At 40.7% G+C, this 18497-nt stretch overlaps 1 protein-coding gene across 1 annotated transcript in view; it reads right to left on the bottom strand.

Moving 5' to 3' along the window:
• DSCAM (DS cell adhesion molecule) overlaps positions 1–18497 on the bottom strand; it is a 695428-nt gene that overhangs the window by 276693 nt on the left and 400238 nt on the right. The window contains exon 9 of the mRNA XM_040249128.1: positions 3504–3782. Coding sequence (XP_040105062.1) covers positions 3504–3782 — 279 coding nt within the window. The remainder of the gene's footprint in view (positions 1–3503; positions 3783–18497) is intronic.

Genomic DNA, 18497 nt, shown 5'->3' with positions numbered 1-18497 from the left:
AACCATTTCTGTTGGTTCTACCTTATGGGGCCCTACTAGGATTATTATTATATTAGTTTGGACATGTTCCGTTGGTAAAAGAGCCCAATTAACTACGTCAAGGACCTGAATCCTCTAATAATTTCTTTGCCCTGCCACATCCAGTTTTCCCTCTCTACTGGCTTGTTCCCATTAGTATGTAAGCTTCCCCTGTCCCATGTCCATATATAACTTCCTTTCCATTTTCTCTGCCTCCTGCCACAGCAACATTCTTGAAAATATGAAAATAAGTGTATTTTCTTCAGGTTCCACATATTCTGTTACCTCCCTGTCTTTTTTCAAGCCCCACTAACCAGTCATTCACTGTAGCCACCCAGTTGTGCAAGGCCAAACCAGTGTTCCTCTTCCCCCAAACCCAATGAACAATTCTTGGTTTTCCTCTTTTTCTACTTTTGGTGGTACATGATATACTTTATTACATATCTTTCCTGATTATTTGCTATTTTGCTTTCAGGGCCCCACAATCCACTGGATTTCCTCTTGTTTCAGTGACTGCTTTTTCTTCCTGTCTCCTTTGTGGATTTCTCCTCTTATTCTGAAATCTTAAATTTTGGAATGCCTTGGGTCTAGACACTCTTGTTTTCGTTATTTCCCTGTGACAACTGCTACTCCTTAGATCTTTTCAACTTTTGTTGCAGACACTTTCATCTACTTGACTAGGCAAAATATGTACTCCAATTAAGGAATCTTCTCTCTCACTTGCTATAGTCACTTTACACACATGTTTTGTTTGCTCTGCCTCCAAAACATATTGCAAATTAAAACTGCTTCTCATTATTTTGACCCACTACTTTCACTCAAGTCACTTTCTATCTTGCCTCAACTTCTGAAATGGCTTCTTACCTACTATCTTTGTTTTCTGGACTAGTCCATTCTTTACACAGCTGCTAGTGTGATGATAAAAAACATAAATCAGGTCATGCTGCTGGCTTGGTTAAAGTCACCAATGGCCTCTCTTTGCATTTACAGAACAAAAGAGACTTCTAAAGTAGTTGTATATTCAAATTACCTAGGGTACCTGGACTTAAACTTGCCTGCATTTTAGAACCGGCTTAGGAATTTTACAAATTCCTGGTGCCTGGGTCCCCCTCACCACCCTGCCAGTGATGTTTATTTATTTGGACTTCAGCCTGGACATCAGGCATTTTTTAAAGCTCCCTAGGTAATTTAAACATATGACAAAATTCAAGAATCATTAACAGATGATTTTTGAATTAAAAAAAAAAGAAAGAATAATGCCCCAGAGATTTGGGAGATGGATCTGCTCCCAGAGATGGTGATTTACTTGTGTTTAGTTTGGAGAAGGAAATGGCACCCCCATTCCAGTACTCTTGCCTGGAAAATCCCATGGACGGAGGAGCCTGGTAGAGGTCGTGTGTTTAGTTAGGACTAGAAAATAGTCATCAGTATTTCCTTAAATCTCTCAGGAGATTTCATAGTGAAGTCCAGATTGAAAACCAGTGCCCCACATCATTTCTTTCTTGACTATTTCTCCAGCTACTGACCTACTTGTGAAGCACATCTTATTTCTCAGGGCTATATTATCCAACTAGTGAGTCAATGTTATTTTCACAGAAACTTATTTAACGTATTTTTAAAAACAGCCACAGAGAAACACTAATCAGATTGTGATCAACTGCATTATCCTGACTGGCTGAGCTCAATTCCAGGTCACTTGACTTTTGCCTTGGTCAAAAAGTTCACTTGCCTTTCCTGCAAAGCCAAGTGATTCACAGAACACGCGTGTACATTTTCATGTAGCATTTCTCTTCTCTGACCTGGATCCTTCAGAGTAGATTATATCAGAGTCAGGCTGATGTACTCCCTGTTTTGACCTTTCAAATGATAGTGAGAGTCAGTTCTTCTCATAAGAAAGCATTTGGGAAGCAGTACTGGAGCAGCTCCCATGTTTATGTACCTTCAAAACTGGGGAAAAAGTCATTGCTCCTAACTTTATTAGTAGAAGGCCATTTGTGCCTTTGGTTTGTATCTAACTGAAGGTAAATGTTCTGTTTACTCAGGGAAACTCTTTTTCACAAATACAAAGTTGGTTTCTTCATATGAGTTCTAAGTATGCTTCACTCTATTCTGTTGCCAACTAGCCAGAATGGGCATTACTTTTCAGCAGAAAGGAAGGAGAAGTGTCTTGGACACCAGGTGCAAAGTCTGAGAAAGGACCTGGGAATCTACAGCTCAAGAAAGAGTTTGCTCCGATCTACTGACTGTCCTGAAGGTAATGGAATCTATTCCTTTTGATAACTATGATAAGAGCCTTGTGTTAGAGAACTTTAAAATCCTGCATTAGCAGGCAGGTTCTTGGCTTAGATGGTAAAAAATCTGCCTGCAGTGCAGGAGACCTCAGTTCAATCCCTGGGTCAGAAAGATCCCCTGGAGAAGGGAATGGTAACCCACTTCAGTATTCTTGCCTGGAGTATCCCATGGACAGAGGAACCTGGTGGGCTACAGTCCATGGGGTTGCAAAGAGTCAGACACGACTAAGAGACTTTCGCTCACTTTCTTTAACACTAGTGTCACCTGTGAAGCCCCCAAATGCAAATAGTCAACATTAATATAAATCTTTAATTTCATACAATTACTTCTGCAATGTGGGTGAGTATTGTATGGGTAGATGAACACATACACCTCTAGAAGAATCATGAAATCACAGAACATCCATGCTCCACAGACACAGGGGAATCCTAGCTTCTCATTTTGCAGGTAATGCATGTGAACCCTAATGAGAACTGGGAGGTTTGGGCAGAGATGTGAAATGAGACTTTAGCTTACATTTCAGGTTCACTGAGAGCCCTAGAAAAACTTTCTGCAAATTAAAATAACTTCTTTCAATTTTTTCATAAATTTTTGCCATACTTCACTTAATTTAATAGATGTTTCAATATCCTCCCCCAATAATGAGAGATTTAATGATCAACAGAAATGAGAAAGAAAAGAAAACTACATTTTAGAAGCTAGAAAGCAAAAACATATAAAAGCTACCTTATACGTTTTGACTTCAGAAAAACTGTAATATATGGCTTTGACAAATATTATTTTTAAAACCACTGGTCTAAATGATAATACAAAAAGTGCTATAAGGTAAATTCAACACAGCATGTGCTCATGATCTTTGGGCCTCAAATATCCCTACATTACTGGGTTAAGGTACAGAAGCTCTATTTCAAGAAATATATCCCATGGATCCCACATCTTCACCCACACATTTCTTCTTGGCTAATTTTTGAAACTTCATATTTTAGGTAAATATCAATTAAATCTTGGTTTGGAGTTTAGGGGAGTTCATAGTTGGTTCCTACAGTTGTGTGTGTGTGTGTGTGTGTGTGTGTGTGTGTGTGTGTGTGTTTGAATGGGAATTTTAGTTACTTTTAATATTTCAAGGAAACACCATTGACAAGCATTATAGAATTTGACTGCACAGATGGCATGCATCCTCAGTCCCTCCTTACCTCTCACAATTAGCTGGCTTTGGTGCTCCACAGCTGCTGCCTCATTGCGGGCTATGCAGGTATAATTCCCATTGTGCATCAGGGAAAGATTGGAAATCCTTAAGGAGCTTGTGAAGTCAATGTTGTCAATGGTCACCCCGAGGCTTGCTGGGATTGGCCGGCCATCTTTCTGCCAGGTGATGGTGATGGGTAAGTCCCCTGAGACCACAACACATGGGATGAAGACCCGCTGTCCAATGGAGAATCTTGGAAACTCAAAAGGCTGGATAAAAGGTGGAACTGAAAGAAAACAAAAAGTAATAAAGGAAAGATGATAAAGAACTGTTATTACTCTGCATTCTCTTCTCTTTAACCCTCTTGCATGACATTGAAAGAGCAATACAAATCACTGCTATAGCATACAAATATATGAACTAGCAGAAGATTTTAAATAGGGCTCTCTTGTTCTTTGAATTTTCTTATTGTTCTAAATGATAAGCATAGATTAATTTGTATTAATACTTCAGAAAATATACTTAATCTCATTATTTTGATAAAAATGTTTTAAATTCAATAATCATTTTTTAAAGGAAATACTTCAGGTTCTGCATTTTTCAGTGTAAACGCCTTGAAAGAGGGCTTTGGGATTGGCTTTCTCTTGGAAGCTTTTAAAAATGATGTGTTCAGGAGATTTCTTTCCTGCCTTGCTAATACAAACTTTACAGTTACTGTTTTCCCTTCAATCCGTTCCATACTTTTTAGTAAACATACTTTAGGTCTACTGAAGAAAGAGATTTCAGTTTTATTATTAAATACTTTAAAAATATCCAATATCCAGATAATAGCAAATGTTAATTTAAAATGTTTATGTTAGGATAATTGCACAGTTACTCAGTTCTTGTTACTGTCAGTCAGTAAGTTGTGTCCAACTCTTTGTGACCCCATGGACTATAGCATGCCAGGGTTCCCTGTCCTTCTCTACTTCCTGGAGTTTGCTCAGATTCATGTCCATTGAGTTTACTCTGTACCCCCTTAATTTTGCACATTCCTTGCCCATGATCTTATATTATGAACTGGTCCGTGGTCAGTTTTCTGAGTTGAGGAGATGTGCTGCTACTGAAGATAAGGTTATAACCTCCAGCTCAGCCAGCCTTGGACACAGCCACACTCCATCTGGAATGCTCTGTTTTCATTTAATTTCCCTAATACATTCTTATTTTTCCCTCTTAACTTAGGATCATTCTTGGCTGCTTCCTAGATGGCCTCACAGGGTATCAGCATCATAAAATGGTCAAAATGGCACCAGAGGAGCCAATTTTGGATTCTACTTTGATCACTTATTGGTCATGAGGTCATGGGCAAGCTGACAATATGCTCTTCCTATCAGCCTTTTGGGGTAGTTATTCATAGATTATTAAGATTTTAAGCCCATAATAACTTAATGTAAGCCACTTATTATGCTAGGTGATTTCACAAGATGAAATTACTAAAGAGCAGGATGTCTGCAGAATTTATTCATTAAATCAGTCATCGTTCCATTTCATTATCAACTCAGGGGAGATGTAAGGAATCCAGCTAAGAAACAACTGAATGGAAACCAATCAATCATTCATTCACTGAAGAAGTGGTTTTTGAGCATCTGCTGCTGCTGCTGCTAAGTCACTTCAGTCGTGTCTGACTGTGCGACCCCATAGGCGGCAGCCCACCAGGCTCCCCCGTCCCTGGGATTCGCCAGGCAAGAACACTGGAGTGGGTTTTGAGCAGCTAGTATGTGCTCAGTATTGCACTGTATGTCAGTATGTCAGACAGCAATGAACATGATATACCATCTCTACCCGGTACAGCTGTCATGCATACATCGTCATAGGCTGCTGATGTTAACAAAGTATAGCAGTGGCTTTTCTGTTATTTAATATTATTATTACTACTACTGTATGGGTTCGATCCCTGGGTTGGGAAGATCCCCTGGAGGAGGCATGGCAACCCACACCAGTATTCTTTCCAGGAGAATCCCCACAGACAGAGGAGCCTGGTGGGTTACAGTCTACAGGATTGCAGAGTTGGACATGACTGAGCGACTAAGCACACACACACACACACACACACACACACACATGCTTCCAGAGGAGGTGGGAAGTTAGAACTGCAAATACAGCCAGAATCAGTAAGCAGGTGGCTCAAGTTAGACCTTACCAGAGAAACAAGCAAGTAAACAAACAAACAGCCAAAGGTACAGACAAGCATGCTGCTGCTGCTACTGCTAAGTCACTTCAGTCGTGTCCGACTCTGTGCGACCCCATAGATGGCAGCCTACCAGGCTTCCCCGTCCCTGGGATTCTCCAGGCAAGAACACTGGAGTGAGTTGCCATTTCAGTGTCAAAACTGCTGTGGATACTCAATGTAAAGTTATTAATAGAACTTTGGATCTGCAACAAGTTGGTCTGATACTAAGAGACAAAGACAAAGATCTCAGGATGGGTTCCACTCGGTGATTACAAACCATTGAGTTAGTGCTATTTTAGAAATGTAGGTAGTATGGATTTGGTTTCTGTTTTCTCTTTACACTCTGATTCCTCTGTAGCTAAGCCTTGCCTCTGTTCTTGAAAAACGGAGCCCTTTATCTTGTACAGGCTTCCCTGGTCACTCAGATGGTAAAGAATCTGCCTGCAGTGCAAGGTATCCAGTTTTGATTCCTCTGTTGGGAAGATCCTCTGGAGAAGGGAATGGTCACCCACTCCAGTATTCTTGCCTGAATAATTCCATGGACAGAGGAGCCTGGTGGGCTACAGTCCATGAAGTCACAAACAGTCAGACATGATTGAGTGACTAACACTCTATCCTGTAATTTTTCCTGCTGTAAGGAGACATTCTCATATTTAATAAGTATTGACAGCCTACAACCTGTTTAGATCAAGCTGAATTACAGTCATTTGTTCATGGTTGTCATGAGGTGGGGAAAGTGCCAAGCTGTACCAAGAGTGTTTGTATTTCTCTAAATCTTGCCCCAAGTGTCACAAATGTTTATTCCAAGTGTAAATATTAACATGTAATAAACTGGCATCTTTAAAATACAAAGTAACTACATTTCCTCTTCTTTGGTTTCTTTTTGTTTGTTTTTACACAATGAAAGCAAGACTTTTAATGATGGTCTTGAAAGATGTGGTGTCTGGTGGGCAGGTACCCCTGGGACATTCCAGCAAGCACTTTTATCCTCTGGAGCACAGATCCCTCCCCAGTTCTTCACTGGCCCAATATTGTGGGGTTACAATCTTCCCAGACATTGCCTAAGTCTCATAGAGTATTCTTCTTCTCCCTTCCCACCCTAAGTCCATGTTTCTCAACAAAGACTATAGTTTATTTCTTCCCAAACATCCTGTGAGCATAGGGACTCTCCAGGTGTAAGCTGTTAGGGAAGACTAGCTTGCCAGTAATTTTCCAAGACAATTCATTGGTTTGTTACACACAGAAACCTAGTCATGAGTCTTCTCAGACTAACCTAGGCACCCATTGTTGGCTGGGTGCTTCTTATCTGAAAGGGAGATCATTTTTCTAAGGTAAATGAACTTTGGAGCCAGACTCCCTGAGTTTAATTCCAGCTGTGTCATTTTAATCTGGAGAAGGAAATGGCAACCCACTCCAGTACCCAGGAAAATCCTATGGACAGAGGAGCCTGGCAGGCTACAATTTATGGAGTGGCAATGAGTCCTGCATGACAGCAATTAGCACTCTCTCTGTGCTTCAGTTTCCTTATTTGTAAAACAAGGTGGAGCGGGGGGGCTTCTATGAGCAATGAATGAGTTAACATAGGGGTTAACAGAACTTCACATGCACCTGAATTGATTGCCTTGCACCAGGCCTTTACTGAAGGGGAAAAAAACAAAACAAAACAAACAACAACAACAATGGAACACCCAAGTGAAACACGTGGGCAAGGTAAAGGACTCCACCGTTTTTATCAGTTATAATAGGGAGAGGAAGGAAATAGATAAGGACTTACTTTCTAACCCCAGATCAAGGAAGAAGGATAAGATAGATACCTTTCAACCTATATATTTAATAACAAAACAATATGGGCTGTAGGCTGTCAATACTTATTAAATACAGCAAAAGAAACTCACAGCATAGAAAAATGGCATGTGAATATTACTTTCAAAGAATAGAGGCAAGAAGTAGCTATACCCATGACTGATTCATGTCAATATATGGCAAAAACCACTACAATATTATAAAGTAATTAGCCTCTGATTAAAATAAATTAATTACAAATAAATAAATAAAACAGGAAAAATGTGTAGTAATGAGTTCTCTGAGGAATTAAAAACCATGATACATAAAAAAATCAATTGGCTATAAAAAAAGAGAAGTAGCTACAGGAGAATCCATTTTTTAAAATTCATGCTTTCCATAATTCTAAAATATCTGTAATTCATTGGTTTATAGAACTCTAGGACATATAATTATAATTTCAGAAATAAATTTCAGAATGTTTATCCATAAAGTGACACTGCTGGACACAAAGAATCCAAAGCAGTAAAAACAAATGTCAGAAAGCCCAGGAATATTACTCAGCCATAAACAAGGAGTGGGATTGTGTCATTTGTAGAGATGTAGATGGAACAAGAATCTTCCATACAGAGTGAAGTCAGAAAGAGAAAAAACAAGTATCATATAGTAATGCATATTTGTGGAATCTAGAAAAATGGCACAGATGAACCAATTTGCAGGGCAGGAATACAGACTCTGATGTAGAAAATGGACATGTGACTCGGGCAGAGGAGGGTAAGGTGGGATACACACACACACTGTGTAGAATAGATAGCCAGTAGGAAGCTGCTGTATAGCACAGGGAGCTCTGCTTGGTGATGCCTGGGGTGCAGGGGCAGGAGGCTGGTCCAAGAGAGAAAGCACACATGTATGCATATGGCTGATTCATGTTGTTGTTCAGCAGAAAGTAACACAACATTGTAAAGCAATTATACTCCAATTGTTGTTGTTCAGTCATTCAGTCCTGTTTCACTTTTTGGAACCCCATGGACTGCAGCACACTAGGCTTCCCTGTCCTTCACCATCTCTCGGAGCTTGCTCAAACTCATGTCCATTATATCAGTGATGCCATCCAATCATCTCGTCCTCTGTCATCCCCTTCCCCTCCTGCCCTCAGTCTTTTCCAGCATCAGGGTCTTTTCCAATGAGTTGGCTCTTCGTGTCAATAATAATAAAAAAGAAAGCCTAGGCACTAACCCTCACTCACGTCACTCAGAGGACAATCCCTCACTCTGAATATTGTATTTTAAACTTTTGTAGCACTCTTATTATCTCATTTCTTGGTCTAACCTGGATGCTGAGAATTGGCATATTGACAAGGGCTCAGTAAGAAGCCACAATAGGTAAGGTAAATGTGAGGCAGAAAGGAATCCTAAATATAAAGAGCAGATGCAACCAACACACAGAGCAGCTGGAGCAGAGTCTATGCTGGGGCACCCTGCTCTTAACAGCCATCATTTCTGCAGTTAATACAATGCCGTAGTGCATAACTCATAAGCTATTGTTAATATATTAAATGGGGAAAAGGTAATATCTAAAATATTTCAGAACATATTTACTTTTAAAAAAGCTATCCAAGATAGTTAAAATTTTACATGATGAAAGGAAACATTTAGTTAGAGAGAAAAGTCATTTTCCCAGAATAATGCTAACATTAGCTTTGTGACTTCTTGTTTTGCTTGCCACATTACATTGGGATGCACTTTTTTAATGCAAATTAAAATTTAAAAACCTATGTGTCAAACATGTCACTTCTTACTATGCACGTTGTCTCCTTTGCTTCAGCCATGAATGCAAGGCTGCTGTAGAAAATGCTCAGAAATATTTGAAAGGGTCCAATATTTTATATTTTTCATTTATAAGATATAAAATTGGAGGCAAAAAGTAAACCAAGTGGTTCTAAATCTCTTGTAATTATTCTGGTGAAGTCAAATCACCTGCTTTAGGCACATCACTTACTTTATCAGATTCACTGCATCATTTTCTAAGGTAAATTCTCTGAATCTTATTGATAACAAAACACTGTCACATTATAGGAGCGGAAATTATTAATGTAACCTGCAGCAGGTTTTCACATATCCTTCCTACGTAAAGTTTGTAAATATCTGTTCAAAGTCACTTCTTACCAGGTTTGTGGATTTCATTCTACATAATGGTGTGGGTTCCATTCTCTAAGGCAGAGCTGTTGAATGCCCTGTTAATTTAGACTAAATGTTAATCTAGACTCTTGTTCTTTCTAAACGCATAGCAAGAACATGAAATCAGGCTAATATATTTCTGTGTCTTGCCCCTCAAAAATTAACTGTATATTCTTTTTCAGAGGACACAAAACAATTTTTACTTCTCTCCCCCAACCCCATCTGGAGGAGAGTAAAGCATATTAAAAGAAACATAGTTGGGTGTTGGCCAATCTTGGGTAGTTTTAGCAGTGTTATCTTGATACCATTTTCTTTTTTCATTCATTCTTTCATTTATTTTATTTTTGGCTGCACTGGCTCTCCCTTGCTGGGCACAGGCTTCCTCCTGCTGTGTGAGAGTAGGCCCCCTACTCTCCAGTTACAGTGCATGGGCTTCTTATTGTGGGGGCTTCTCTTGTTGCTGAGCATGAGCTCTAGGCTCATGGGCTTCAGTAATTGTGGTGGACGGGTTTCACTGTCTCAAGGCAAGTGGAATCTTCCTGGACTAGGGACTGAACTTGCATCCCCTACATTGGGAGGTGGGTTCTTAACCACTAGACCACCAGAGAAGTCCTTGATCTAGATTCTTATTTTTTAACTCTCTGATTCCATTTCTTCACATGTAAAACAATGATGGTGAAATAATTCATAAGAGTGTCAGCAGCGGGCTTTATGTAACATGTAGCCCCAGAGCCCAGTTGGTACACGGAGGTAGCTCACTTTAGCATCTTTCCTCCTTTCCTCTTCCTCTTTTTTTTTTTTTTCCTCTTTTTGTCCCAAGGCCAATAATTCATTGGGAAAATCAAATGCATTACATGCACGTTGAGATATGTGAGGCTCTTTTTCCATTGCCATATATAATTCCATCAAATCCACATTTTGTCATTCCATTTCTGGTGGTAATTGAACTCCATGAGTCTCCATACAAAAGTCTCAGGTTGACAGCTCTCAGTATCAGACTGTTCAGAGACTGCCTCAAGCCAAATTCTTCTGAGTCATGGCTGCAGACACTTTAATTTTCCCATCTCTTTTTTCTATTCTGTTTAACAAGTCCTTTCTTCCCAACTGTTAAGAAGGTTTTATTTTTTATAACATTTTATGTGTTTCATAAAATCTCCAAAAATCGCATCTTCTAAAACTGCCCATTATGGGCATGCAAATCCCATGGCTGGTCCACTGAGAGTCCAGTCCCAATTACACACCCATTTCAGGGTCTGTATGCCCACCAGGGATGCCTGGAACCTAAGTAGACTCAGAGCTCTGACACCATCCAGAAACCATTCATCCAGGTACAAGCTGTGGCCTGAAAACCATGAGGATGATGAACATGTGTGACTTGTGGGTTGAGCACATTGCTTAATGGACTGTCTACCTATAAGACTGGTTATTGTCCAATTCTGCAACTTTACAGTGTGCTCTCAAGTCTAGAAAATTAGATCACTGACTCTGTGTGACACAATCCTCCACTCTGTTCACACATCATTAATGTCTTTCTCCATCCACCCCAAGAGCCTGTTGTTCAAGATTCTATAATGAAATGTATGACTCATGTGAATAGAAAGATCTATGTACAGGGCTGTTTCCTAAGCAGAATGACCCAGGAGGCAGGAGACGTTGATTTTTATCTTTTTATTATTTCTCAACTACTGGAATAAATAGGGCCTTATATTGATACGTCTTGATTGCACAACAGTTTTTGAAAATACCTTTAAAGGGGTGATGATGCACCGTGGATGTGTTTATACTTTGCACATGAGACAATCCCAAAGTGATGAATAAAAAGGGAGATAGATAGGTTCAAGACATAACAATGACAAGATGGTGAGACAGGAAGGATAAAGGTGAGGCCCTATGCAGCCTGATTAGCCTAGTGGCCAGGAAGTTGATAACCTAATAGAATGAACAGACTAAGCAGTACACAACTGGCTGGCCACTCTCACTAGAAAGTGAGAGTCCCACATACTTCTGACTTGTTCTCAATCTTATCAGCTAATAAATCACTAAATCCCTCAAGATTTTCTTGTCTAAATCTCTTTGTTTATTGGCGTATAACTGTCTTACACTGTTGCGTTAGTCTCTGTTGTACAATGAAGTGAATCAACTGTATGTATACATACATCCCCTCCCTCTTGGACCACCTTCCTCCTCATCCAAGCTTATATTAACAACCATAGATGTGGAATCAAGAAAAATAGTACAGATGAACCTATCTGTAGGGCAGGAACAGAGATGCAGATGTAGAGAACACGAGTGGACTCGGGAGGGTCGGGGGCGGGGGGATGAACTGGGAGATGGGAATGGACGTGTGTGCGCTGCCGTGTGTGAAACAAAGATGGTGGGGACTTGACGCACAGTGCAGGGAGCTCAGCTCAGCTTGATGCTCTGTGTCCAAATCTCTTTTGAATCAGAATATTTCTATACATTGTTACCTCAGCTGCCAGAGTTCTCTCTTATCTCGCACCTGTACCAAAGTAACAATTATTTTATTCTCTCTGAAAAGCATTTCTCACATATCCATCAGCAAAATGTTTTGAAATGCAAAGCCCTCTTGAAAACCTCTGAGGAGTCCTAGAGTATAATTTCCAAGACCTTTCATCCAGTCTACAAAACCCTCTGAGATTGTCAAATATATCTATTACTATACCCATCACTTTACTCTTTGCATTCATGGTCTCCCAACAACAAATACTTTCCATGCACACATATTACATGCTGCATGTCCTAGGGCTTGAGGATCTAACTGAGCCATTCCTCCCCCTGCTGGTAAAGTCAAGACCTAGCCTTGCTTACTCAGGTACAGCCATCGGAAACACTGAATCAGGCAACTTCTGGGTCAGCAGCTGCCAGAGCTGTTTCTGGCTCACCATGAATTAGGCTCCAGGTCCTTGGCTCATGCCTGCCAGAGGAGAAGGGCACAGGGCAGAGAACTTTGGGAGGGTCTGATGCAGGAATGAGCAGGGCATTGCTCGGGGCCAGCAAGTGCTAAGTAAACAGAAGCTTCTGGATGTGCACATAAACATAACTGACACCCAAACACTGACCTAGAAATAAAAAGCAGGAGTGAGCCAGCAAGGTGTCCTCTGAGGCTACTGCTGGGTGTGAAGGGCAAAGAAGGAGAGAGGCATGTCCATCTGGGGGGCAGAATGGCCTTCAGGGTCCATCTCTAAATTTCCTTTAGGGAGCTGTGTCTTGGGCATATTTGCAACAGCCCAAACCACATAAAACATACTAAATAAAACAGGTTAATTAAACAGGCTAATTGTTTAGCCAGAAATTGAAATGATCACATTTAAATTTCTGTGGCCGAGTTAAGTAGGAGGCTAGGGTGCATGTAGAGATGTTCACACCCATGAACTGTTGCAGGCATGCTCAAAGGAGGACACAAATCTCTGTCAGGCTTAGAACTGTCTAAGACAGGTGTCACAGCAAGAACAGTAAACTGATGTCTCAGAGGTTACTAGCTCTGGCTTCATTCTAAATGATAAACCTTCTCCTTCATGGACAGAAAACAATAATGGGACCAAATCATACACATTTATCCCAATTTCAGAAAGTCCTAGATTCAAGAAACCTGCCTTGACTTGAAATTGCCTATTTGCAATAGAAACAAACATGAACTTCACAATTCTCACATGAGATGAATCCCTACTGTCCCCGGTCTCCGTGAACTTATCCTACTGTTGTTAGAACATCATCTGCTGTAGATGTTGCTATGATAAAAAGCATCTTTTCTCAGGTTATATTGTAATTTTTCCAATGAGTTGGAACTCTTTCATTTTCTGGTGTTATCTCCTAATGCGTGTTATTTTTTTCTGTGTAGAATTCTGGTCCTTATTTTACTCAGTTGCTTAGTTTCTAAGTTGTATCCAACTCTACAACCCATAGACTCTTCCCCGCCAGGCCCCTCTGCCCATGGGATTTTCCAGGCAAGAATACTGGAGTGGGTTGTGCCCCTCCCTAATGGAGACACTATCCCTTGGTGACCCAGCCTCGCTTCCTCTCCCTCTATTTCTCTGATGGTCCCGCCTACACCCTCCCTCCCAGGTGTCAGCTCCACGCTAGGGACTGCCTCATCTTCCTCTTCACCCAAAACTCCTTCTCAAGCTTCCTGACTGCATGTTCAGTTGTCTGCTATGATCTTCACCTGGATGTTTCAGAGGATTTCAGATCCCAGCCCAAATGTATCCTGTTTCCCTTTCATTTAAGCCTCCCCTCCAATTCTCTAGCAAAATCTCCTAGCTGCAAGAAGTTCAGAATCATAAAAGTTATTAAATAAATGTTATAGAGAATAGAATAGAATAGAATGGACTGGAATATGATATTCCTAGCTATTCATCTCTCTGCCTTCATCTCTCTCTCGCCGGGCTGTGATGTCTAGTTATTTCATCTCTCAGTATCTCTTGCATCTGGCTCTTTTGTTCCTGAGCACACTATCATCATCTTTTATGAAAACTTTTCAATCCTGTCCTAATTGGTCTTTCTCATTCTTTTCTTTCTGCACTGTAATCTGTCTCACATACCTCAATCAGGTTACTTTTTCCAAGACATTCCTGTAAATCTCTCCCTCAATCATGTTACTGCCTTCAGAATCCTGCAGGAGACACTGAAAGCTACAAGACCGGATACTGTCTCTCAAGGTTTGCCTAGAGCAAGTACCCTCTGGTTCAGGAATATTGACTGTGAATGTGAAGGCTGCACCCTGTCCCTCTTTCTGTCCCCCCTAATCCCACAAGGCCCCATTTCACCCCAACCAGCTTGAAGTGTTATAACTCAACTGCATTGGTACTTCCTTGGAGATTTTTTTTCAAGCTGTGCATCCCTCTGATACTCAGCTCCATTTCTCTTGGAAACTGTCTTCTGATTCTAGACTTTCTGTCCAGACCTAGCTAAATATCTGTCTCCTCTGCTGTCCAAATAGCTCCCATATATTTCAATGATGACACTGTTCTGCAATCAGTGATCTTCTTATTTCTCTACTCAGCTAGCTGAAACATGCTGTTTCTCATCTTGTGCTCCCTTTCTCAAGGCAGTTGCTCCCTCCCCCAGCATTATGCTTATTTCTTCATCGGTCCTCCCACTGATGCCAATCCTATGTCAGCAGTGACCATCCTATTATTACTTGAGCTCATTAACAGTAGATGCATAGATATTACCTGAATAATAAACATGTTAAAGAAGTAATAGAAGTCAAAGACATCCTTTGAACTAAACATTTTGATGACAAAGATCTAGTCTAATTACAATCCTGTCATGCACTGTGACAATCTTTAGTTCTTACTTGAAGTATTAGATGATGTTATTAGAGAAAGGGGGAGCAATTTAATGAAAACATCTTTAGGTAAAAGTGTTTCTCATGCATATCTATAGCTGTTTAACATTTATCCTACCACATAAGTGGTAGGATGTGAAGTACATGAAGGCAGGTGGCCCAGGTTCCTTTAAGGACATGGGCCCCAGACTCTGCAAGTGACCTCAAGGGGTACCCAGCAGCCATCGGCCACTTCAAAAATGTCCTAGCTGCAGAGATCCTTGGTGGCCTGTATTCAATGAGGGACTGAAGAGGGCAATTTTGCCCAAACCCAGGATGACTTTGAAGAAACACTTTCTCCAGAGACTCCTGCTTAATCAGTTGAGGCTGCCATATGCCTGTATTCAGTTCAGTTCAGTTAAGTTCAGTCTCTCAGTTGTGTCTGACTCTTTGCGACCCCAAGAATCGCAGCACGCCAGGCCTTCCTGTCCATCACCATCTCCCAGAGTTCACTCAGACTCACCTCCATCGAGTCCGTGATGCCATCCAGCCATCTCATGCTTGGTCGTCCCCTTCTCCTCCTGCCCCCAATCCCTCCCAGCATCAGTCTTTTCCAATGAGTCAACTCTTCGCATGAGGTGGCCAAAGTACTGGAGCTTCAGCTTTAGCATCATTCCTTCCAAAGAAATCCCAGGGCTGATATCCTTCAGAATGGACTGGTTGGATCTCTTTGCAGTCCAAGGGACTCTCAAGAGTCTTCTCCAACATCACAGTTCAAAAGCATCAATTCTTCCGTGCTCAGCCTTCTTCACAGTCCAACTCTCACATCCATACATGACCAAAGGAAAACCCATAGCCTTGACTAGATGGATCTTAGTCAGCAAAGTAATGTCCCTGCTTTTGAATATACTATCTAGGTTGGTCATAAATTTTCTTCTAAGGAGTAAGCGTCTTTTAATTTTATGGCTGCAGTCACCACCTGCAGTGATTTTGGAGCCCCAAAAAATACAGTCTGACACTGTTTCCACTGTTTCCCTATCTATTTCCCATGAAGTGATGGGACCAGATGCCATGATCTTCGTTTTCTGAATGTTGAGCTTTAAGCCAACTTTTTCACTCTCCTTTTTCACTTTCATCAAGAGGCTTTTTAGTTCCTCTTCACTTTCTGCCATAAGGCTGGTGTCATCTGCATATCTGAGGTTATTGATATTTCTCCCGGCAATCTTGATTCCAGCTTGTGTTTCTTCCAGTCCAGCATTTCTCATGATGTACTTTGCATAGAAGTTAAACAAGCAGGGTGACAACATATAGCCTTGATGTACTCCTTTTCCTATTTGGAACCAGTCTGTTGTTCCATGTCCAGTTCTAACTGTTGCTTCCTGACCTGCATACAGATTTCTCAAGAGGTAGGTCAGGTGGTCTGGTATTCCCATCACTTTCAGAATTTTCTACAGTTTATTGTGATCCACACAGTCAAAGGCTTTGACATAGTCAATAAAGCAGAAATAGATGTTTTTCTGGAACTCTCTTGCTTTTTCCATGATCCAGAGGATGTTGGCAATTTGATCTCTGGTTCTTCTGCCTTTTCTAAAACCAGCTTGAACATCAGGGAGTTCACGGTTCACATATTGCTGAAGCCTGGCTTGGAGAATTTTGAGCATTACTTTACTAGCATGTGAGATCAGTGCAATTGTGCAATAGTTTGAGCATTCTTTGGCATTGCCTATCTTTGGGACTGGAATGAAAACTGACCTTTTCCAGTCCTGTGGCCACTGCTGAGTTTTCCAAATTTGCTGGCATATTGAGTGCAGCACTTTCACAGCATCATCTTTCAGGATTTGAAACAGCTCAACTGGAATTCCATCACCTCCACTAGCTTTGTTCATAGTGATGCTTTCTAAAGCCTACTTGACTTCACATTCCAAGATGTCTGGCTCTAGATTAGTGATCACATCATCATGATTATCTGGGTCGTGAAGATCTTTTTTGTACAGTTCTTCCATGTATTCTTGCCACCTCTTCTTAATATCTTCTGCTTCTGTTAGGTCCAGATCATTTCTATCCTTTACCAAGCCCATCTTTGCATGAAATGTTCCCTTGGTGCCTGAAGAGATCTCTAGTCTTTCCCATTCTGTTGTTTTCCTCTATTTCTTTGCATTGATCCCTGAAGAAGGCTTTCTTATCTCTTCTTGCTATTCTTTGGAACTCTGCATTCAGATACTTATATCTTTCCTTTTCTCCTTTGCTTTTCACTTCTCTTCTTCTCACAGCTATTTGTAAGGCCTCCCCAGACAGCCATTTTGCTTTTTTGCATTTCTTTTCCATGGGGATGGTCTTGATCCCTGTCTCCTGTACAATGTCACAAACCTCATTCCATAGTTCATCAGGCACTCTATCTATCAGATCTAGGCTCTTAAATCTATTTCTCACTTCCACTGTATAATCATAAGGGATTTGATTTAAGTCATACCTGAATGGTCTAGCGGTTTTCCCTACTTTCTTCAATTTGAGTCTGAATTTGGTAATAAGGAGTTCATGATCTGAGCCACAGTCAGTTCCTGGTCTGGTTTTTGTTGACTGTATAGAGCTTCTCCATCTTTGGCTGCAAAGAATATAATCAATCTGATTTCAGTGTTGACCATCTGGTGATGTCCATGTATAGAGTCTTCTCCTGTGTTGTTGGAAGAGGGTGTTTGCTATGACCAGTGCATTTTCTTGGCAAAACTCTTAGTCTTTGCCCTTCTTCATTCCACATTCCAAGGCCAAATTTGCCTGTTACTCCAGGTGTTTCTTGACTTCCTCCTATTGCATTCCAGTCCCCTATAATGAAAAGGACATCTTTTGAGGTGTTCTAAAAGGTCCTGTAGGTCTTTATAAAACCGTTCAACTTCAGTTTCTTCAATGTTACTGGTTGGGGCGTAGACTTGGATAACTGTGATATTGAATGGTTTGCCTTGGAAATGAACAGAGATCATTCTGTCGTTTTTGAGATATGCCTGCATTACAACTCATCTTCTCCTTGTGCCCGGTCCTTCTCCTTGCCTCTCCTTCTCAGGTGTCAATGATAAGGACACTGCCTGGTAAACATCCTGCACACTAAACTCCAACTTAGAGAGTGTTCCCTGAAGAACACAACCTGTAACAGTAAGATTCATCTGAAATGAAAATTTGATCTATTTTTCATAATAAAATCAGGTCTGATTGTAATCTCGTCTCTGTATACTTCATCCATCCATCTATCCAGCCATCCATCTATCTATCCAGCCATTCATTTATTTATCAATCCATCTGTCCATCCATTCATCCATCCAAATCACTTTTATTCATTTTAGACTGTCACTGGGGGAATCATGTGTGCTCGATTCTCTTTTAATAAGACCCAGCTGTATGTGATTTTCAGTATTTTCCTCTTGTTCTGCAGAATAGAAAAGGGATGACAAAAGCAGGAGAAAAATAGTTGACATCTTTTGCTGCTCATTACCTTAAAAAAAGTCTGCTTATTCACTTGTTTGTCTTGCTCATTTGCCTGTCCCAAGTTCAGACAGT

This window comes from Oryx dammah, unplaced genomic scaffold (genome assembly GCF_014754425.2).
Source record: "Oryx dammah isolate SB20612 unplaced genomic scaffold, SCBI_Odam_1.1 HiC_scaffold_2, whole genome shotgun sequence".
Taxonomy (NCBI): Eukaryota; Metazoa; Chordata; class Mammalia; order Artiodactyla; family Bovidae; genus Oryx; species Oryx dammah.
The sequence above is the reverse complement of the archived record's forward strand: the minus strand, read 5'-3'. Positions and strand labels throughout refer to the sequence as shown.